This window comes from Equus asinus, chromosome 8 (assembly GCF_041296235.1).
Source record: "Equus asinus isolate D_3611 breed Donkey chromosome 8, EquAss-T2T_v2, whole genome shotgun sequence".
NCBI classification, from domain to species: Eukaryota; Metazoa; Chordata; class Mammalia; order Perissodactyla; family Equidae; genus Equus; species Equus asinus.
Genome location: NC_091797.1, coordinates 97,958,121 through 97,979,807, shown reverse-complemented (window position 1 = coordinate 97,979,807; position 21,687 = coordinate 97,958,121). Strand labels below are relative to the sequence as shown.

At 53.1% G+C, this 21,687-nt stretch overlaps 2 protein-coding genes and 1 pseudogene across 9 annotated transcripts in view; 1 reads left to right on the top strand and 2 right to left on the bottom strand.

Moving 5' to 3' along the window:
• The window catches only part of LOC106826200 (cationic amino acid transporter 4-like), a 30,718-nt gene extending 25,778 nt beyond the window's left edge, over nt 1-4,940 (bottom strand). Inside the window, exon 1 of the mRNA XM_070516513.1 lies at nt 4,805-4,940. The gene's annotated coding sequence lies outside the window, so the exon portion shown is untranslated. The remainder of the gene's footprint in view (nt 1-4,804) is intronic.
• Nucleotides 4,941-5,304: 364 nt separating this feature from the next.
• On the top strand, nt 5,305-9,290 carry LOC123287904 (uncharacterized). 8 transcript variants are annotated; one of them, XR_011505498.1, is made up of 4 exons: nt 5,305-5,443; nt 5,903-6,046; nt 7,155-7,391; nt 8,897-9,290. XR_011505498.1 is itself a non-coding variant. In XM_070516521.1 (3 exons), the coding sequence occupies exons 1-2, from the start codon at nt 5,333-5,335 to the stop codon at nt 7,380-7,382; spliced, it is 942 nt and encodes a 313-aa protein (XP_070372622.1). In that variant the 3' UTR covers nt 7,383-7,391; nt 8,897-9,290. The 8 variants fall into 8 exon arrangements, 5 of the variants coding, with proteins under 5 accessions (XP_070372622.1, XP_070372618.1, XP_070372619.1 ...); XR_006531304.2 differs by having other exon boundaries at nt 6,996-7,391; XR_011505497.1 differs by having other exon boundaries at nt 6,996-9,290.
• Nucleotides 9,291-10,453: 1,163 nt separating this feature from the next.
• LOC106826192 (tubulin alpha-3 chain-like) lies at nt 10,454-17,593 on the bottom strand (annotated as a pseudogene).
• Nucleotides 17,594-21,687: the final 4,094 nt, after the last annotated feature.

The following is a 21,687-nucleotide window of genomic DNA, read 5'->3' as shown; positions in this document are numbered from 1 at the left end:
TCACATGCCTATGCCTCAAATTTAGCCCTACCCTCAACCCATGTTTGCAGCAGTTCCTCCTGCCCATGGGTCCTGTTCCCATGCTATTCCACACTATTCTCTAAATAAAAGAGCACTACTGCCAGACCTTGAGAGTCCAAGAAATCTTTCTTTTGACTCCTCAGCTCACTGAGCCCACATCAAGGACACCCCAAAATGTGCCACTGTGGCATGTGATGAGGATCAACGTTGCCCCAGGGAGAAAAGCCCAAGGCATTCTGGCCCTACATGCAGATCTATATCCTCCTCTTGGAAATACAGGACCTCCTGACCTGATTCTATCCAAAGTTATAGGACCACCTGCTAACCAGACCCCACCTGCACTGATAACATTTTTTTGCATGATCTTTCCTTTGTCTTGTAAAGAAATAACTCACATACCTATGCTTTATAAATTTCAATCCATTGCAGCTCTTCACTGCCCATGGGTCCTGTCCCCATGCTATTCTCTGAATAAAGGAGCACTACTACCAGACCCTGAGAGTTCAAGAAATTTCTTTCAACTCCTTGGCTCAGTGAGCCTGCATCGGTATGCAGAGTATTTTGAGCTGAAGACAATCAAGGCTCAGAAGACTCTGGAGGAACATCTGACCTTCCTCCAAACTGCCTAAAAGAATTTAAGCTGGAAGGGCCTGTCCCAGGAGGAGCTCTGACCATGGATAATTCTAGGTGTGGGGGGCAGGAAGGCATCTAGCAAGGGCCATTTTATCAAAAGATCTCTTTCGGGTCCCATTGTCTATAGATGGAACAACACAAACATTTGTTTACCAAATATGAACTCTTTTCATCTTCCTGTAAATTTTCTTCTCCCCCTTTGAAGTCTCAGGTCTCTGTCTCCCTCTCCTTAGTCCAGAAGGATATATATACCTCATTTTGCCTGACTGTCTTGGTAAAAAACACAATATCTGCAAAGCACAATAAAATTAGGTATGCCCGTGACACGTGTTGTGACTTTGTCAAATTAACGTTTGTTGAGTAGAGCCCTGGGGGCATTGGATGGTGAGCCTGGGTTCAACAACAGACTGCAAAAGAATTGAAATAGAGAAGTTTGTGACTCACAGGTCCTGGAGAAGGTCCATAGCACAGCTAGAGGGGACACACCTGGAGGTGCAGGCAGAGGGCAGGGTGGAACCTGGGGCATATGCCTTTATTGGGGTCCACAGGCAGAGTGCTTTGGGGGTTCCCAGGCTAGGTATGGATTGGTCAATTCAAACCAAAGGAGGTTTTGGTAAGGTTCGCAGGGATCTTATCCAAGGAGTGCACAGGAGGAAGGCCCTGGGAGACAGGGAGAATGCCTCTCACAGGGAAGTTGCAGGAGTCATATTAGGAACTGATATTTACTGGTGACTCAGTTACCTGGCCCCCCAACTCCATAGGACATTAACCACAACCCTGCTCAGAACAAGCCTAACATATTATGTTGAGCATACAGGAAACCACAGAGAGAGGAAGAAGAAGATGGCTGAGACACATGGTCAAAAACAGTTAAAACCGGTTAAAGGCAACATGACAGTCTGACTTGACCTAACACAGACCCTGCAGCTCATTATATGCTCATTGGAAAACATCATCACGCTACATAACACACCTACCTGCAGCCATGGCAGGAAATTCAGGCCAAATAAGGGAAGAAAAGGGGTGGCAGGCCATTCCCCAGAAAACCCTGCCTGTTGCCTGTATTGCTATGAATATTCCTCCCCTTCATTATCTTGACCCCTTATAACAGCTGCTTAATCCTCCCAGAGCTGAGAAGCTGATTTGTGAAATTTGCTCAGGCTTTTCTATTCTTTGGCCATTAAATAAAGTGTGTGCTAGTGAATGCTCAGCTTCAGTCTCGTTTTAACTCTACAAGACTGAACAGGAAAGAACCCTCCAAGGAAGAGCTGGGCACTGTGGGCTCGAGTCCCACCCGTGGATTCTTCCTCGGGTCCCCTCTGATTGTGGGTTCGAGGACCAGCAGAGGGAGGCTAAATTGGTAACAGAATTGGCATCCAGTTGGGAATTCAAGTCCCACAGAAGTGAAACTGGTAACAACTTTGCCAGTGGTTGTCTAGGGCGTGTACTCCCGGGAGGGGCTACTGTCACTTCAAGGCCCCTGCAGGCTGCTTGTCCACACAAAATGGATGCCGAGGCAGCAATGCTATGAAGTAGGTTAGCTAAACTCCCAACAAATTCTTAGAAGAAAACATAGGAGTAAATCTTCATGACTGTGGGTCACCCAATGACTTCTTTCTTTCTTTTAGTTTTTATTTTTATTGAGGTAACATTGGTTTATAACATGGTATAGGTTTCAGGTGTACAACATTAGAATTGGACATCTGTATATACCACAACGTGCTCACCACCAAAGGTGTAGGTTCCACCCATCACCATATAATTGACCCCCTTTACCCATTTTTCCTTCTCCCCAATGGTTTCTTTAACCATGACAGCAAAAGTTCAAGCAACCTAAGAAAAAAAAAATAAATTGGACTTCATCAAAATTAAAAACCCGTGTGCTTTAAAGGATACGTCAAGAAAGTGATGCCACAGAATGGCAGAAAATATTTGAAATCATCTATCTGATAAGGGGATTATATCCAGCACAGAGAAAGAACTCTTACAACTCAACAATAAAAAGATAAGTAGCCCAATTTAAAAATGGACAAAGGATCTGAATAGACATTTCTCCAAAGGTACACAAATGTCCAATGAGCACATGGAAAGACTCTTGACATCATTAGTCATTAGGGAAATGCAAATCAAAACCACAGTGTGATGCTCCCCCAGGATGGCTACAGTCAAAAGTCAGAGAAGAACAAATGCTGAAGATGATGTGCAGTGAGTGGAACCCTCACACACTGCTGGTGGGAATGCAAGATGGCGCAGGTGATTTGGAAAACCATTGGGCAGTTCCTTAAAAGGCCAAACATGAGGTTACTGTATGATCCAGAAATTCCAGCCCTAGCTATGTACCCAAGACATGAAAACATGTGTTGACACAAAAACTTGTACATGGACTTTCATAGCAGCATTACTCATAGTGGCTGAAAGGCAGAAGGAATCCAATTGTCCATCAACTCATGACAGAAAAATAAAATGTGAAATATCTATACAATGGAATATTTGTCTATAAGAATGAAAAAAGTAGTGATACAACATGGATGAATCTTGAGAACATCATGCTAAGTGAAAGAAGTCAGCTACAAAGACCATATATAGTATGATTTCATTGCTATGAAATGTCCAGAATAGCCAAATTCATAAAGACAGGGAGTAGATTAGTGGTGGCCACGAGATGGGGGAGAGGGGAATGGGAAGTGACTGCCATTGGGACAGAGTTTCCTTTTGGGGTGATGAAACTGTTCTGAAATTAGATAGTGGTCATGGTTGCACAATTCTGTGGATTTACTGAAAACCACCGACGTGTACATTTTCAGTTGGTGAGTATTATGGTATGTGAATAAAATTATCAAAATCAAAGCTAAAACACCAAACTGTTTCCAAGAACTCCAGGGGCAGGAAGGGCTGGGTGCCAGACAGAGATGGAGCCTGGTAAACAGAGGAGCAGAGTAAGAAGTGGGGAGACAGGTGCTTCTCCTAAGCTGGCCCCTTGTGTGTTACCTGATTGAGGTTGTGGAATGTGAAACAGTCACTCATGTCTAAGGGCTTTAAAATGGAGCTGAGAAGCCATGAAGGAAATGTGGTTCCTATACACATCCTCAGGGAGCAGAACATGACCTTCTGAACTGAGTAACCTGCAAGAAACCTGCAGCCCCTCACAGTGATGGGCTTTTGCCTCCCTCTGGCTAGCCTTAGTAATCAATTATTTGTAGCCAAGATTACCTTTCTGCCCCCAAACCAATTAACATTGTTAGTATGCATACTTCCTTTCCGGTGCCTTTAAAAGCCTCTGACTTTTACTCCCTAGGGTACACTATTCGGGTTTGTAACTGAATCTGTGCTCCCTGAATAGCAATTCTCTGATCGCACAATAAATGCCTCTCTGCCTCTCATTTTCGTTCTTCACTTCTAGGTTAATCAGGCCAGTGGTGCGTGTCTGACTCCTGCCCAGCACTTGGGTTTCTGTTTTGACTCGAGCCACAATATCAGCAAAAGCTGCAAAGCGAATATGCTCCTGATCTTTTCGATTTGTTCTGTCTTCTAGGCTTAGCCTGAAAGCTGACTCTGTAAACGCGCCCTTTGCTCAGCGCTGCCAAGACTTGGTTAAAGTCACTGAGGAGTTTCCCGCAAAGGTACTGCTCCGCTAGCGTCTCTGCGGCGTGTCTCATACACTCCTTGTCAAATGTTTTACTGATCCCCACCTCTGAGCACTGGCCTACGGAGGCCTGACCTGCACCGTAACCATCACATTCACAGACACAGAGAAACACGTGGACATGCAGGCCAGGATCGCGCCAAGCGTCCCCGCGGCCGCTCTGCTCCCGCTCCGGCTCACTGGCGTCCTGTGAGGTGAGCATGGGGGCCCCTCCTACAGATGGGGAAACTGAGGCTCGGAGAACTCGAGCCACGCGGGGAGGAGGGCTCGAGGGCCACACCGCTGGCTGACCCGAGGCTCCACTTTAATCGGAGCTCCCTTCCTCCGGCCCGTTCACCGCGCGGTAACCGAGCACCGCCGGGGCGGGCGCGGGAGGCGACAGGAAGGTGGCAGGAGGGCGCCGCCCGGCCGGCCCGGGGCTCGCGGAGGAGCGGAGACGGCTCCGGTGGAGGTTCGGGGAGGCCGCTAGGACGCGGGACTGTCCCGCGCGCGGCTCCCGCCACTCACCTGTGGGGTCCACAGCGTCGCACGCCTCAGGCACTGAGGCCGCCACTGGGCTTCCGGGCGCCGAGATGTTGCTATCAACATGCGCCAGGAGCCACGCCCCCTGGCCGAGCTAGAAAGGCTCCCCAAGCTTTGCGCGCTAACTCAAAAAGACCTTGCGCAGAACGATGTCGGCCGGGTGTGTGGATTCCACCTGTGAATACGCGTGCGTAGTGGGGGTAGCTGCGCCTCTTGGCCTGAGCTCACGCGCTGTATCCACGGCAAGGACTGCGTGTGTGCGATGCGAGGCCATTTATTGCGGCCATGGAGGCTTGTGCCCTAGTGGGGAGCCCGCGGAGAGCAATTACATTGATGGTCCTTTCTCCGGCAACTATTTATTGAGCGCCCACTGTATGCCAGACACTGCGCTGGGTGCTGCTACCTAAGCGAGAACGACCGAAGCAGCCCAGCAGGGAAGGCCTGATCGCCAAGGAGCGGGTCTCTGAGGTCTCCACGTTTCCCCCCGCACCTAACACACCGGCCGGCACGGAGATGTCTGTGGACCGAACCGCCGAGGGGAGACGCGCCGTCGCTGCCCTCCGGGATCGGGCTGCGGGAGACCAGGCGGCAGCGCTGCCAGGAACGGAACCGACGACGGGGCCGGTAGACCGCGCTCTGGACGCCCCCGGTGGGGCGGGGTCGGCGGCGCCAGGGCTGGGGCCATGGGCTGGGGGCCACGGGCCAGGGGCCAGGGGCCAGGGGCCGGGCGGGGCGCGCACCTTCCCACGGCCGCTCAGATGGTGGCGGCTGGGGGTGGAGGGGACCCTGCAGAAGCTCGCGCTGCGCCGGAAGAAGGCGCTGAACGCCCAGGAGATGGAGCCGGACTGGCTGCGCAGGCGGCTGGGGGCGCCATCGACCCCGCCGTGTTCAAAGATCCGGCGTGGGCGGGGCTGCGAGCTCGATGACCCCAAACACTTTGCTTTCCTCCCCCTGCCCTTGTTGGAGTCCCAGAGGCCCAGGGCAGAGTTGGGTCTTGAGGGAGGCGACCACGCCCGCCCGCTGTCGCTGAGCCGCCTGGCCTGGGCAAGGAGGGCTCCCTGCGCACGGCGTCTGTCTCTGCAGGATCCCAGTGGCCCTGCTGATGCTGCACGTGGCACCCCTCGCCGTCCTCCAGATGCTCCGTCCGTGTGCCGAGCAGAGGCTGCCGATCGTGCCCCAGGCCCCTGTGGCCGTGTCTGCCCCCATCGAGCCTGCCTGAGTCAAGAGGTCAGAGTTGGGCCCGGTGCTCCCCGCCCGCCCCTGTGGCCCGGGCAGCTAGGTGGCAGCGGTAGGGAGGGGGCAGCGCCGGGCACGGGGTGGCCTTGGCCCTCAGTGGACAGGCCTTTCCGTCCGTCTTGTCCCAGGGCCCGCTGGGCCATCCAAGGGCTGGCCCCTTGGGCTCCAGTTGCCAGCTTCGGCCTGGCTGCGCCCTGGAGAGAGAACCTGCGGATCAGGTGGACGCAGAGCAGGTGCCCCCGGGAGGCCGAGTAGGCTGGGCCTCATCTGGGACATTTGCTGCCCCAGCCTCTCCTCCCATCTGCACTACTGCCTTCGTTCCACAAACCCGAGAATAAGACTGCTTTGGTGCCTGTGCTCATAGTTTATCTGGCCTCAGGGAGCTGGGCAGGCAGAGGCCTTCCTGCCACCCCCTCACCTGTACTCCACTGGCCCCAAGTCCTGCTCTGGAGTCTGGCCAGATGAGCTTCCCTCCTCGGGTGGTGGGGCGTGGGATGGGAGTGAGCGTGGCAGCCCCTGGCTGCCCTGGACACTCAGGGTTCAGAGGCCGGAGTGGAAGAGCACTGGGCTCAGGTGTGAGGGGCCTCCTCACTCTCGAGGGCCATGACTGGGGCATGAACAGGTGCTGGTGACAAGGTGTCATGGTGCAGCTCCAACTGCCTCCTCCCCATGTGTCCCTTCTGCTCCCAGGTGCTATCAGAAACCCTCTGACTTGCAGCCAAACCCCCTGGCTGGCTGCTTGGCCAGAAGCATGGGGCTCTCTCAGACACCCGGAGAAGGGCTGACCTGTGGGTGGAGGACAGGCTGGGCCGCTGTGGGTGGGAGAGCCAGGGCCCTGGGTCCCCACGTCCCCTGTCCTGTGTGGCCCTGGGTACTCGAGTGCAGGCCTCCTCACTGACCCACGCTCTGTCTGCTCTCTCTGTGTCTCTCTGACCTCCAGGGCCTCTTTTTGCCAAGAACTGGAGCCTCCGCAGGCCCCTCCTTTTCCTGGGCCCCAGGCCTGCAGCCTCTGTGGTTCTGCTCCACGGCCTGCACTTGCCTCTCTCCTGGGCCCCTGGGTCCCTCCAGTTCTCTTGCTGCCCGTTCTCTCCTTTTACAGGTTGTGTTTATTGGTTTATCTCTGGGGGTTGGTGCCCTCTCTTGTTTCCATGGAAACTGCTGTGGTCCCCAGAAAACCAGAGCAGCTTCGAGCAGCAAGGGCAGGACCCTGTGGGCCATCCCTGCCATCAGCTTAGAGACCGAGGACAGAATTTCAGGGCTCGCTTTATTAGAGACAACCTGCAGTCCTTCTGGAACAGGATCAACACCCGTGCCCCCTGGAGGCTAACTCAGCTGGGTGAGACTCGGCTCTGTAGAGGTGTCCCCAGCCCAGAGGAGGACAGCTGACTGAGGGGCAGGGAAGGGGCAGCATGGTGTGCTGTGCAGAACAAAGCCCTGGGTGTGGGAAACACCTCGGCCTCTGAGATGTTGTTGGCCACGTGGGTGGGCAGCCTGAGCACAAACCGTGACTCTTTTCTGCTTGGTTCCTGAGCTGAGAGTACATTCCAGGTGTTTCCAGGGATGTGTGAGGGAGGGCTGAGATCCCACCTGTGCTCTGGCTTCACCCTCCTTCCCGCCCCTCCCCATGTCGCCCACCTGGAACTTCCAGGTGCCATCTGGAGCTCGGGCCAGGGAGGAGTGGGGCAGGGCCAGGGGGCAGGTCAGGGGAGGGGTGGGTGGACTAGCGGCTGAGCTGAGGAATCGATGGGTGAGTTTCCAGAAGGAAGGAGAAACCGGGAACAGAGCCCTCCTCCCTCGAGGGGTGTTGGCGCTCACTCACTGAGGATTCTGGGTGCCAGGCCAGCTCTAGCACTGGGGGCGCAGTGGGACTGTGAGGTGGACATGCTCTTGGTCCAGGGAGGGAGATGGCTAGACAAACCGACAGTAACAGATGGGAGGAGGCCAGTGCAGCTGGCCTTGCTGGAGCAGTAAAGGTTGAGCAGGCTGGGGGGCCCTGGGTGCCAGCTGCAGTGTCCTTGCCCTGCAGCCCTGCAGGCAGGAGGTGGGGAGGTGGCTGCGAGAGGAAGGGCAGGCGGGGAGGCAGGGCAGAGCATGGATCCAGTGGATCCAGGCCATTGGTGGCAGTGGGGCCTGAGCTGGGGGTGCGGGAAAAGGGAGAGAGTGGAGAGTCAGGAGGGGTGCTGTGGGAATGGCGCTGGGAGCACTGGCATAGAGGGGTTGGGAGGTCAGAGGGGGCTCTGAGAGAGGTAGGGAGGAAACCCCGATCAGGGGCACAAGAGTGGAGTGCTGGGCTCCACAGGGTCCTTTTCTGCTCAAGTGCTCAGGCCTTGGGTCCTGCTGGGCTGGGTGGCCAGTGGCCAGGATACCAGGACACGGGGGCCCTGGGGAGATGCCTGGTCAGGTAGAGGGCAGCCTGGGGAGGGGTTTGATGGGGAGGAGGGGGAGGGGAGTATCAGATGAGGGGCCATGCCAGGAATGCACTGTGGCCAAGAGGCCGAGGCCAGCAGACAAGACAGATCTCTGAGGCCCCTGTCGCAGCATCTATGCACAGAGACCTTCCAGCTGTCTCATTGATGGCAGGATCTGGGGTGGAGAAAATAAAGAGTTGTCAGAGTGGCCCAACTGTGGGGACTGTGGTGGCCTAGGAGGACAAGGGGTTTGGGGCTGTGGGCAGTCACTGGCCTTAGGTTTCCCACAGAATCAGGGTGTGCACCTGCTCCAGGCCGTGGGCTGGAGCCCACTGAGGAGCTTGACTCTGTCTGGGTTCCTGACTCCTGGCCATCGAGGTGGCCCGTGGGGAATGTCACCGACCAGCTCTCTCTTTTCTGCATTTTCCCGCAGAAAAGGGGGAAGCAGAAGACCCCGGAAGCACCGAGGGGGAATGCTTGTCATGGGGGGACGTGGGTCACTGAGGAAAGAAATTCAGTGGAGTGCTCCCTGTTGAAGTTCAGGAAACTACGTCTTAAAAGATGTCCCTCCAGGACGTGGGGGATGAACGTGGTGCGCGGAAGCCATGGGCTTCGCATGCAGCTTCGCTGTGCGATGCAGGAGTCACAGGCCCCAGGCTGGTATGGTGAGAGGCGCTGGGCATGTGGGCACCCGCCATGTGCCTGGGTGCAGAGGCCTGGGCACAGAGGGAACATCACACCTCACGCATGATTCTTATACTGATCCCATGTTGAAGTGATAATATGTTGGATATTTGGGGTTAATTAAAACAGATTATTTAAATTAATTTCCTGTTTCTTGTTACTTTTTGATGTGGCTACTAAAAAATTTAAAATTACGCGTGAGCCCTCCTGTGCTGCTGGCGGCCAGGGCCGGACTGCGTGCGCTCCCCAGGGCAGGAGTCAACAGGCCGAGTTTCCCTTCCCCAAAATTGACCTCCAGAACTTTCCCCATGGCTCCTGGCATGGCCTCTGTCCTCGGAAGGGCTCCTGCACTCAGCCAAGGACTCCTCTTGGAGGTGCTGTCTGTCCAAGAGACAGGCCAGGCTCAGCCTCAGGACTCAGGGCTGCCATAGGGTCCCCACTGAAAGGACCGTGACAGAAATGTACTTGACGTAAATGTTGCTCAGTGAACACAAACACAGCAGGTGCGCGGTGACTGTGCAGCTTGCCCTGGTTCCTGATGACACTGTCCCTTGTCTGCTCAGAGAGAAACAAAGGCAGCAGTGCTCTCGGTGGAGGCCAGGCAGTGGCAGAACGCGGCGGCCGGGAAGGATCCGGCCAGAGGATGTCCTGCCAGCCCATTGCTGCCAGGCTGCTGGTGGGGGGGATGGGGAAGAGCCCCCCTCGGAGGGGCCCCTGAGAGGGGCAGAGATGCCTCCCACTGCCCTGCTGTGGGCTCCCCTGCCCCTCGCAGGGGCTCTGTGTGCCTTCCTCCAGTTGGTAATAAAGCTTTGTGAAAACCTGAGGGTCCGTTCATGATGTTCTCTATCGCCTTCTGAAGATGTTAAGGCACAAAGATTTAGAATTCGTTCTGTGTCCTGGTCCTGGTTATGCTACAGCTGAACTAACCAAGTGACTGAGACCAGTGACCTCCCCCTCGGCGACCTCAGATTCGGGTCTGAGACAAAATACCCATGTTCCTGGGTCTTTTATAAACACGTCAGCACGTTTTGCTTAAAGTGAAACTTATAATGCTTTTACTGAGACTGCGGACAGTGAGGACAAGGATGAATTGTGTTGTCACCTACAGCTTCTAACCTGTGGGTCGTAAATGCTGTGGAGAATCCAATAAAACTCTTTTCCCCCCCAAAAGGTCCTGACCTTACATATTTGACTGACAGTTTCAGGGATTTTTGTGGATACCCCTCCTTCCACAGACCTCAGGTTTTAAAGTTCTAGTTCTAAGCTTTTATGCTTTAGTCCACATGTCCCATCAATGGAGGAGCCTGAAAAATGCAAATTCAATTGAAAAGTGTAACTCAGTTTTCCTAGAATGTAGTAAATCTTTGTTCTTTGAAACCTTGCATTGGAAACACTATTTTGCCCCGGGTCGTGTCACGTGCCAGTGGCTCCTCACAGAAGCGGGTGGCAGTGTGCCCACTCCAGCTGCGCAGCCCTGTGCAGCCCGGACCAGACTTCCATGTGGCCCATCCAGCTCTGGGGTCCCACCCACTCCTTTGCACAGACGAGTGTGTCCCAGCCGAGCACCACGACAGACAGAGGTTGAACACAGCCACTTTAATAGGGAAGCATGTCCTGTAATGTTACAGTGGGGGGAGGACACACAGGGAGGGCTGCCAGCCGCACTCCCACTCAGTGCTCTTCCTCTGCTTTGGCCTCAGCTTCCATGGAGTCCATACCCACCTCTTCGTAGTCTTTCTCCAGAGCTGCCAGGTCCTCCCGGGCCTCAGAGAGCTCTCCTTCCTCCATGCCTTCCCCACGTCCCAGTGCACAAAGGCTCACTGTGCGTACGTGAGACCGAACTTACGGTCCAGGCGGGCCCAGGCCTTGGTGATGGTGGCGGAGTTGCTCCGCATGCACATGGCCTGCTGCACCGTGGCCAGGTCTCCCCTGGGACGACAGTGAGGAGCTGGTAGTTGATGCCCACCTGCCAGAGAAGGGGAAGAAAGTGCTCTGTGAAGCTTCTGTCAAACCCAGAAATGGTGGCAGCATCACGGGAACAGAAGACATAGGTCCCCTCTGGCGACCCGGGAGAAGACTCGGTTCACCCTGCAGTCCCTGAGCCTTCATGGTACCAGGCAAGGAGCCAGGAGAGCAGGGAGCTGGTCCCCAGACAAGAAAAACAGGGACAGAGGAGCCCCGGAGTCAGCCACCCTGACTGGGTCCCAAGCTGCCTGAAGGGCTGTGTCCCAGCAACTGAGACATGTGACAGGAGCCCAGGTGACAGGACTGTCTTCTTTCTGAAAAGTACACTGCCCCGGATTCTTCATACGCTATTATCTCCACAGGCATCAACAGGATGGCGATTATTTTCTGTGGCTGAAACCTCTTCCACCCTGACAGACTTAGAGAACACAACTGTGGCTATATCACGAGGGAAGATCGTTTCCCACCAACTGCTTTCCCACCAACGAGCCAGGCTGTGCAGAGCAGGAGGACAGGACACTGTCAGAGGTCCTAGGACTGCTGCTCCCACTGCACCAGGAGGTGGCCTACGTGTGTTCCAAGTAGGAGGAAGGAGGTGACATTCCAGGGCTGGGACAAAGGGGAGGCATTCCAAGTTTCAGACCAAGGGATAACATGACCAGAGGTTTTGGCAGCAGCACACGGGGTCAGCTGGGGCCCAGGTCAGCAAACATTGTCTGGAGAGGGCGAGACACTACATGGTCTAGGCTGGGTAGGCCACGTGGCCTCTGTTGCAGCCCCTCAGTTCTGTCCTTGCAGCAAAAGCAGCCACAGCAATCCTCCCATGAGCAGCTATGCTGTGTCCACAGAAAACGCATTTACAGAACCAGGTGGCTGGGCCACCCACCATGCTGACCCTGAACCAGAGGAGGCCCAGAGGAGGAAGGCCCAGTGCAGAACCCCCGCAGCGGGCCCAGCAGAAGCAGGGAGGGCCTGAGCAGGCAGAGGAGGCATGAAAAGATTCAGGGAGGCACAGTCCCGAGGGAGAGGATCCCCAGGGTTCAGTGACCGAGGATGGACAAAGCTGGAGAGCGACGGCAGGGTTTCCATCCCGTGTCCAATGGAAGGGGGGAAACTGTGGTCTGAGGCAAACTCGGGCCAGAATTTCTAGGCTTACCAAGATGGAAATAAAGATGTTGCCATTTTCCTCACAGAAAGATCCATGATAATTTTTCTTTAAATCCAAGACTGCAGAGAACATTTAAGTTGGATGTAGTTTCTACACAGTTATGGAATGAAGTAAGATTTAGGGACAGTAGTCGGTTTATAGGAATTCCCCCATTTCAGATATCTGCACGAATTACCAAAATGCCGGGAAAATGCCTCCATTTCTCAGTCCAACCTACATTTCCCACACTGATTCTACCAGCCAAAAAAGGAACAAAAATCCTCTAAAATTTTTCTATTCTGTTAACTAAGAATACTCTCCCCACAGATCTCTAGTGTGACGACTCAGGAGGGAAGTTAAAGATGCCCCTGAATAGATGATCACGCTGGGTCCCTAAGTAACAGCCAAGAGCCGAGCTGCAAGGAACAGGGGATTCTCTGAAAGGGGCCGCATTCCATGGCAGGGTCTGCTGCTTGCTAACGGGTCGGCCCACTCCCCATCACCCACTCCTACCTTAGCTCCAATTGGGCCTCAATCTACAAACTGGATGGTGCGCTTGGTCTTAATGGTGGCGATGGCCGTGTTGACGCCTTTTGGGACCACGTCCCCCCCTGTAAAACATGCGGCAGGTCATGTACTTGCCATGGTGAGTGTCACACTTGACCCTCTGGCTGGCTGGCTTGAAGCAGGCATTGGTGATCTTGGCCACGGACAGCTGCTCATAGTAGACCCTCTCAGCTGAGATGACCGGGGTGCAGGTGGCCAGGGGAAGTGATGAGGGGGTACAGGAGCAGCTTGGTCTGGAAGTCTGTCAAGTCCCTGTTCAGGGCCCTGTCAAATTACAAGGAAGCTGTGATGGAGGACCCGATCTGCCTGATCAGATGACTGAGGCTGGTGTACAGCAGCAGCTTGATATCCAGGTTGTGATGACATATGTTGTAGATGACCTCGTTGTCCACCATGAAGGCACAATCAACATCTTCCAGGGTCATGCAGGTGGCCAGCATGGAGTTGGAGGGCTCCACCACGGCCATGGAAACCCGGGGGGGTGGGGAAATGGCAAGTCTGAGCTTGGACCTCTTGCCATAGTCCACCGAGAGGTGCTCTGTGAGCAGAGATGCAAACCCAGAGCCGGGACTGCCCACGGAGCTGTGGAAGATGAGGAAGCCCTGCAGTCCCGCACAGACCCGCCTGAGAGAAAGCAGAGAACAGGGCCAGCGTGGGCAGAAGACACAGCGCAACCTCCAACCAGCCCCGGTCACTTCTCTTCCTCTGCAAGATCACGAGATTCACACCCTCCACAGTGAACATGCATGGCACTTAGAGGCAAAGCAGACAGACGGTAAAGATGTATGCATGCACCACAGCCACACTGGAGGGTAAGACTGTGGACTCGTGATTAAGGCCTCCATTTTGCCAAAATATCCTCCTCGTCACAATCTAAGGCCTACACTCCTGTCCAGGACAGCGTCCATAGGAGGCCTTCTTGGCACTCTTACCAGTTTGTAGACCCAGTCCAGGACCAGGTCGATGATCTCCTTGCTGATGGGGCAATGGCCTCAGGGGTAATTATTGGCTGTGTCTTCCTTCCCAGTGATCAGCTGCTCCGGGTGGAAGAGCTGCCTGTGGGTCCCTGTGCACACTTCATCTACAAAGAGGACACAGGTGTCGTGAGTCTTTAAGGCCTGTTGTTAACTCACCAGGGTGGACAGATTCGGGACTGTCCCCTTCTACCAAGCACATGTTGTTCCTTGTAGGTCAGCAGCATCGGTGTCTCACAGGAAACGTCTCTGTGTAATACACAGACCACAACTGCACCCGATGGCTCTAGGAAAGAGGAGTCAACTTGCAGGACAAATGCCAGTGTGACCGGGTCCCCAAGAAGGGAGGAGAGCCTCACACCCACACACAGACAACTCTACACGTGCGTGTTTCTTCCATCCCCAAAGCTACAGCCAAGGGTGGAATTTAAAGATCCCTTACACGCTAGACAGTCCCAGGCATGACTGTTGCTGGGCAGTCCCATCAGCCACCCTATGTGGCCTGGGTCTCACAGGCTTCAGGGTGACATTTTGTCATCCCCTGGTGGCCACCGAAAGGTGCTTTCTTTACAGCTTTCCTTGGAAACTACCTCAGACTTCTAATCTGGAGGAACCCAATGAATATTCTACACTGAGCTTTCTATGTCTAAGATTCAGGTCAAGACTAGTGCCCCAGCCTGAGGGAGCACACAGCACTAAGGAGGGACCGGTGCCCGGGTGCCCTACAGACAGGGTCTACACAACCACCTGACCGGGCCAAGGAGGCCACAAGTGACTCCACCCCCAGCCCATCTCAGTGCTGGCCAACCTCACAGCAGGTTTTTCTGAATTAGGTGCCTGAGTCCCACGGACATTTCAGGCACTAACCTTCCAGTGTGTCACCTAACGTGACCATGGGCATACACTTGTACATCCGTCCCTTCTGCAGGGGGATCCAAGGAACACATGGGGGGCTTTAGCAAGGCTCTCCCACACTCCCATGACAGCCGCCTCGAGTGTCCATGTACCTACCGACACGGTGGGGTCCAGGTCCACAAACACTGCTCTGGGCACACGCTTCCCAGTCCCAGTCTCGCTGGAGAACGTGTTGAACGAGTCATCCCCCCTGCTGATGGTTTTGTCACTTGGCATCTGACCATCAGATGAATTCCAAGATCAAGGCAGTACCATTCCCAGCAGGCATCTCCGATCTGGACCCCTGCCTGCCCCACGTGGATAGAGATGCACTCACACTTCGAACCAGAACATAAATGTGAGACCCTCGTCTTCAAGGCAGTCGTCCCTCTATGGCATGCAAAACATACATATGTGCTTCAGAATGTCTACGGTTTTCTCAAACCTTATTTCACACAAGGCTTATGTGACCATTTTATGTGAAACTGACATGCTCTAACCCACCCTGCTACTAAGCACCAGAGTCAGCCCAGGACCTAAGTGTTTGCCACTATAGGAAAGTTAGGTTATTTTGTAACTTGGAAGCCATGTCATGTCAACTAAACTTCACATTATGGCTAGTCACATAATTCTCTGAAGACTACAGCAGTTTTGATTGTGTCCTGACCAGGGAACAAGGTAAACAGTGATCGAGTCGGGGAAGGAAAGTGGACTAGGACACAGGTCACTGTGGCCCAGGTGCCGGCGGCCCCTGTGTGTCTGTCTCCCAGCTCCCTCTAGGTCTCCACTCTGTGCTTCTCCATCCAGTCTGGGCCCCGGGGGCTGCCCCAAGTGGACTGCCTCAAAGGGCTTCCTTGCCCTCCGACGTCCGGGTGCTTTAGCCAGGGGCAGAGAAAGTGCGGGCAGGGTGCCCCCTCCTGGGCTGCCTCCCTGCCCACCTGCCATGGGTTGCCGGGGGCCGCTTATCAAGGAGCAACTTTCAGCAGGCAGTGCTCCTCCTAAAGCGACCCTGTCCACTTCCAGTGACCACTCCCTCCCCTCACCCCTTCACGCCTAGGAGGCGATGTCTCCCAGACATCTCAAATGCTGGGATGCTGCGCTGCCCTTTGTGGTTTCCTGAAATTCTGCCCATTCCTTTGTAAATGGTACCTTTTAAAGGTTCTCCTCAATGTACCTATTCTGAATGTACCATCTCTCTCCTGCTGGGAACCTAAGTGTACAGACACGAACCACTTGTTCACTTGTAGACACAGCATCCTTACAAATACAGAGAGGAAAGCAAATGAAACTGGAGGTGTGCTGCCCACCCTAAATTCTAATGCACAGTCCCCAGAACTTGAAGTCCTGTGGTCTGTTATACAAGCAGCAAATCTCAGAGTCATCAGGGCATCAAAGATGGACACAATGCAGCAATCCCCCACAGCATCCCGGAAGGAAGCATTCAGTTCCAGAAAGAACTTCTCCAATGACAAGGAGCTCACTCCTCCAGAGGAAAAGTTCACCAACTCCCTGGGAAGAGCTTTGGGATCCAGCCAACCACACATTTTCAAACGCATATTATTCATTTTGCCTTTCTTAAATCCAGACACCCTGTAGTTCACAGAATGTGTTTCCCAGGAGGCCTGATGTGGCCTTCGACTCTGTCACCCCTGTGGGATCAGCGTCAGCTCTGTGACCTGGGAAATCCCCCAAATTCTGCATTTACAAAATGGGGGCCTGGGAGCCAGGTGGTCTGCAAGGCCACTGCCATCTCATGATCTAACCAGGATGCTAACCAGAGATATCGGGAAAATCATTCCTAGCTTTCAACAGAAAGCCTTAATTATAAATTCACCGCCAGCCTCACCTGGATCATTCACATTTACATTTCTTTAGTCAGCTGTATCTGCTCTCTGAAAAAATTACTTGAAACTTCCTCTGTCCAACTCCAGACCAACTTCTCTCTTCACATTCTTGGAAAATGACCTTGTTCCCTTCCTACCCGGAAGATTCACCTTCCTGCCCCCAAACCTGCAAGCAGACCGTCGCTCTCCTCCTTCCTTCCTTTACAGTGAAGCTGAGCTCCCTCCTGGGAACGACCCCCCGTTTCTCCTGAGCCCCTACCCAGCCCCGGTCCTCAGAGTGACCACAGTGGAGTCCCCAGGCGCTGGGGGTCCACAGACCTCTCCAGGGCGCGTGGAGGGACAAGCGTTTCATAGCAGGACTGGGCGGTTCCTAGTCCCTTCACTGCGCTGACGTTCCCACTGACGGTGCACAATCAAAGGTGGACACGACTGCTGGCGCCTGAGCCCAGATCAAGGTGGTGGCACCGGACTGTACCTGTGGTCACCGGACTCCTCACCCTCAGCGCTCAGAGTGAACAGAAGAAAGAAAAGGCCAGTTTCACTTACGCACGTCCTTGATGAGGCAGGAAAGATCGTCAGCATGTTCCGTCCCTCCCTGGAGACAGAGCTGGACAGATGGAGGCGCAGACGGAGCCCCGTGCGCAGCTGGAAGCCGCTGTCGGGAAGCGCGGGGCGGGTGTGGAGTCGCCGCTGGACCCGCTGCTTTTCCGTGGGACGCGCGTTCACTTGAAGGAACCGCTGGCGGAGGATTCAGACTCCACGCGCTATTTATGTTCACGTGTTGCTTGAAAGTGCCTGTCTCTGGAGCGTCTCAGTCTGAATTTCTACGTGACCAATCCCCTTAGACGTGACCCCACACACAGCTCCCGGAGCTTCGAGAACGTTCCGTCGCGGACCGGGCCTCCCGCGCTCTCCGGCCCCGCTCCCCGCCTACGCCCTGCGGCCCTGGCCCGACACTCCCAGGCCTGTCCCCGCTGCCCCAAGAAGCGGCTCCGTCCCCTCCCGCCTGGGCGTCCCCAGGGAACAGGGCCCTGGGTCCCCATCGCACCAGCCCCACAAGGCGAGCTCCCCGCCGCCGCTGCTCCTCGACCTCACCCGCCCGGCGCGCTAGGAGATATGCGCCTGCTGCCCCGCGGCCATTGGTCCAGAGCGCGGAATCCCGCTTTCCATTGGCTGTTGCTCGACCCGCGGAGTGTGGCGCTTTCTGATTGGATGCGGGTTTAGCGGGAAGGCTGGGGGTCGCGCAAGGTGAGGGGGGCCTTGGGCGTTCCGTGCGTTCTGGAAGCTTTGGTTGGAGCGGCCGCAGCGCCCCCTGGGTGGCGCACAGGACGTTACCGAGTACCTAAGCCCCGACCTTGTGCTGCTCTTTCCTGGTGCAGGAGAGCCTTTCCCACCCAGCGCCCGGAACCAGCGCGATCTGATTGCTTTTTGAAGGAGGGCTGGGATTCCAGGGACGGGGAGAGGGTGCCCCGCAGCCGTGCCACCCCCAAGAGCTGGGTGTCCCTGTTGGAGGACTTTGGAACAATCCCCGATGCCTCCGTTCCGTCGAGATGGACTGAAGCTGCCTAAGGATCCAGTGTGTGGATCCTTCCGGAAAAAGCGGGGGAGGGGATCCAGGCGGAGCCCGCTCAGCGCCTGAGCGCAGCGCCCGGTGCTGCGACTCCGCAGTGGGTGTTCACGCGGACCCTTAACTTCTCCTCCGCCCTAAGGACAGTGGGGACCGACCCCTGCACGGGGACACAGCAGGCGGGCCTTGGGGAGCCTCTGGACGGTGCCGCCAGGTCTGCCGTAGAAAGACGGCTTTGGCGGCGGGAAGCAGGGGACGGAGGAGGTCAGCAGAGAGCCAGGGACACGGGAGAAACCCTCCCTGCCCGTGTGCCGGGAGAGTGGGTCCTTCCTCTCAGTCAGCTTGGCTGCCATGACGAAATGACACGGACCCGGTGGCCTAAACACCAGAATTTTATTTTCTCTGTGGACAAAATGGAGTCACATCTGTCAAGGCTGCTAATGTGGAGTTGGGCGGCCATTAAGGAAACGGGGCTCATGCAGGCACGCCACTCTCTACCAGAGGGAATGTCACTTTTTTTTTTTTGGTGAGATAGATTGGCCCTGAGCTGACATCTGTTGCCGATCTTCCTCTATTTTGTTCGTGAGCACCGCCACAGTGTGCCTTGATGAGCCGTGTGTGGGTTCATGTCCAAGATCCGGTGTGGTGAACCTGGGCAGCAGAGCAGAGTGCATGAACTTAACCACTATACCACCTGACCAGCCCCAGGAATATAACTTTTGCACTGTGTTTCACTGTTGTCATCTTGACCTTGTTTCTAGAAATGTGCTGACTCCTATAGATAAGAACTTTCTGCCTTAGAAATGGCCTTGGCAACTGATCACGTATGGCCAGGAAGTAACAGTTGTTGCCAGCTCCAATCACAGATTTTCAAAACTAGCTGTGTAATTTTTCTCTTTTTGCCTTTACAAACCCTTGCCTCCTTTGTCTTCCTTGGAACACATTTTGGGTTTCTGCCTGAATCTGTGTCTCCCAAATTGTAATTCTAATTGCCCAAATAAATATCTGCTATTTGAATGTAGTGAATTTTTCCTCAGTTGATATTTTTTGGTGTAGTCGGCAGATCCAGAGCAACTGAGCGCGGACCCTGGTGCTGGCATGGACACGTGGAAGGCACCTCCAAGACAGCTTTGTTGTCTCGTGTTTCCGTTGGTGAGCCTCAGAGCTCCAGCAGTAAGTTCTCCGGGATCTGAAGCTCCTATTTTCGGTTGATGTTCAGAGCAGATTTTATTTGGGAGGACTAACTGGTTCTGTCCTTTGGAGGGAGGATTCCGTCCTCACCTTAACTAGGCGGAGAATTCAGGTGTAAGGACATTTCTTGGTGAGTGTTATTGGAGCTCTAGTAGATTTTCATTTTATTCAAGCAGCCACATTCTCTTACAATTCAAAATTCAGCTGTTCTTCATAACCAACGCAGACCTCGTAGTTTCTCCTCTTGTCCAAATGGGGGTCCTCCTACTCCGAAGGTAAGACACATTGCTCCTTCCGACCCTTTTTGGGTTGTTTCTCAGTAACTGGAAATCCAGCAGAAGTGTTGGGACTCTGTCCATGATGTGCAGTGATCTCACAGGGCCTTGCAATGAAGAACACACCCTGTTTCGGGTCAGAGGAACTTGATAAGCTTATCCTGAAGGCACAGATGAAGGATTGGTCATCCTAGGACCTTGAGCAACCTGCCACCACTTGCTGCTCAGGAATCTCTGAGACACGTAAAAGAGATCAACGGCCCATTGGTGACACCCTGGGAAGTGGTCCTCACAGGCAGCACACACCTGACCCAAGACATAGACCCTCCTGCCTTGGTCATCTGAGAATAGCCCCCTCTAAATTATGGGGAACAATTGTTCTAGAACAGCCATAAATAGTCAACTTCCTTTGGGAACCCCAGCTGGATTTATGTTTAAAGAATATGGTCCCTCTTCTTGTAAATTTTTACCTCAATGGACCCATTTTGCCCAAGGATGATTTAAAACTTTCTTTGCCCTAATGGGGCTCATTTGAAATACTTGAATTAGTTCATTTGCATGCATGGTTAGAAAATAAGAGATCTAAAACTAAGCAAGTGGAAATGGGTGAACTTCTGGGATAATTTGGAATGGTAATGGCTGCTCTGGGGAAGCTTTGTTTCAGATCCGTCCACCTTAAGGGTCCCCCTTGAAAGAGAGGATTCCAACCCCTCAGAGAGAATGAAATGTGCACTTCGGTTGCTATGCAGGAGCTTCCAAAAGACAAACGTGCTTCAACACAGCTCTCAAAAGTATCCTCACAACATGCAAAAAAAAGAGAAATCTTTAGTAAAAACCTTTGGCTACCTGGGCAGGTAACCTTAATTTAGTCCCTCTGCCAGAAACACAATTTGGATCCAAGTCTTCTTTTCAGTTTTGTATCTGAGACGTGGCTAACATCTTTAAAGATCTCTGTGTGTCTATGTGTGTGTCTATGTATGTCTGTCTGTCTCTCTCTATATATGAGAGATTTCTACCTCTGGATGGTATTGCCAAAATTAAACATTTCTATAAATTAAGCATTCCTAAAACTCTCAGAAATATAGAAACTAACCCAAATGTTTTTCAAGTTCAAGTGGTCTGAGATAATCCATGATGAAAAATTGTTCAAGTTTGTTGGTTTCGTAGAAACAGACATGTCCTCAGAGTCATCAGTATTGAATGTAAAGCAAATGTACAACTTTTCTCCCTGGGTCCACTGGCTGAGTGGGCTCTTGCTGTTTCTGCTGCAGAATTTGTCTGCAGGAGGAATGACTTGGGGTGATGGTTAACTATTTACTGCCTAATCCAAACATATCTTAAAAACAAGCATTGAAAGAAATGTAAATAAGAGAAAAGTTTATAGTAAGTTAAATGAAATAGATATTCATTGAGTGTCTAAACCATTTCGGGTAGGACGGTATGCTGAGACTGATTGCCAAACATAAGTTTGTCTAGTTTTGGCTTTCTAACTTTTCTTTAGAGACACAATTGCCTCTCTGTCTATTTGGGTTATCAATAGACATGTTTTGTGCCACATGAAAAATTTGCTGTAATGAGACATATGCTCCTGGAAATTATGAAACGTGTCTGTGGGTTTGCTAATCTACTACAGATGCTACTATGTGATAGACAGGTCACAGTTGCCTGCCTCCTAGTTTTTGATGGAAAGCAAACATTATAAATAGTTTTAAAACAATTTGGAGGAAGAGCTGGGAATACAAATGAACCAGAGAAAAGGCCAGAAAACTTAGAGTAATGAGTGTAAATTAACTCTGTGCACACTGTGTGCGTTGATGCTGAGAGAACGCGGGCAGAGCAGCAGGCGCCCCTTAGTCAGGTGAGAAGCAGTGGAACTTTCTCCTACTATGCAAGGATTCACTGTCACTTCTCATCTTTCAAACTGTGGTCACAGACCATTGGTAAATTAACATTTACTTAAAAAATTTGCATGATGTCTACATTTACCAAAATAGATAAATGGATAATGTTTATCTTCAATTTTTATGTATTATACATATTTTATGTGTTATATATATTTCAATATCAATAATACATAGACCAATGTATTTATTATATATAAATAAAATAAAATAGT

What these genes read in the sequence shown, in the direction of transcription:
- LOC123287904 (XM_070516517.1), top strand. Translation starts at nt 5,333, where the DNA reads ATGTCTGTGGACCGAACCGCCGAGGGGAGACGCGCCGTCGCTGCCCTC. An exon ending in GAGCCTGCCTGAGTCAAGAG is followed by an intron (nt 6,047 to 6,995) that starts GTCAGAGTTGGG and finishes TCTGACCTCCAG; the next exon opens with GGCCTCTTTTTGCCAAGAAC. An exon ending in CCCGTTCTCTCCTTTTACAG is followed by an intron (nt 7,155 to 8,896) that starts GTTGTGTTTATT and finishes ATTTTCCCGCAG; the next exon opens with AAAAGGGGGAAGCAGAAGAC.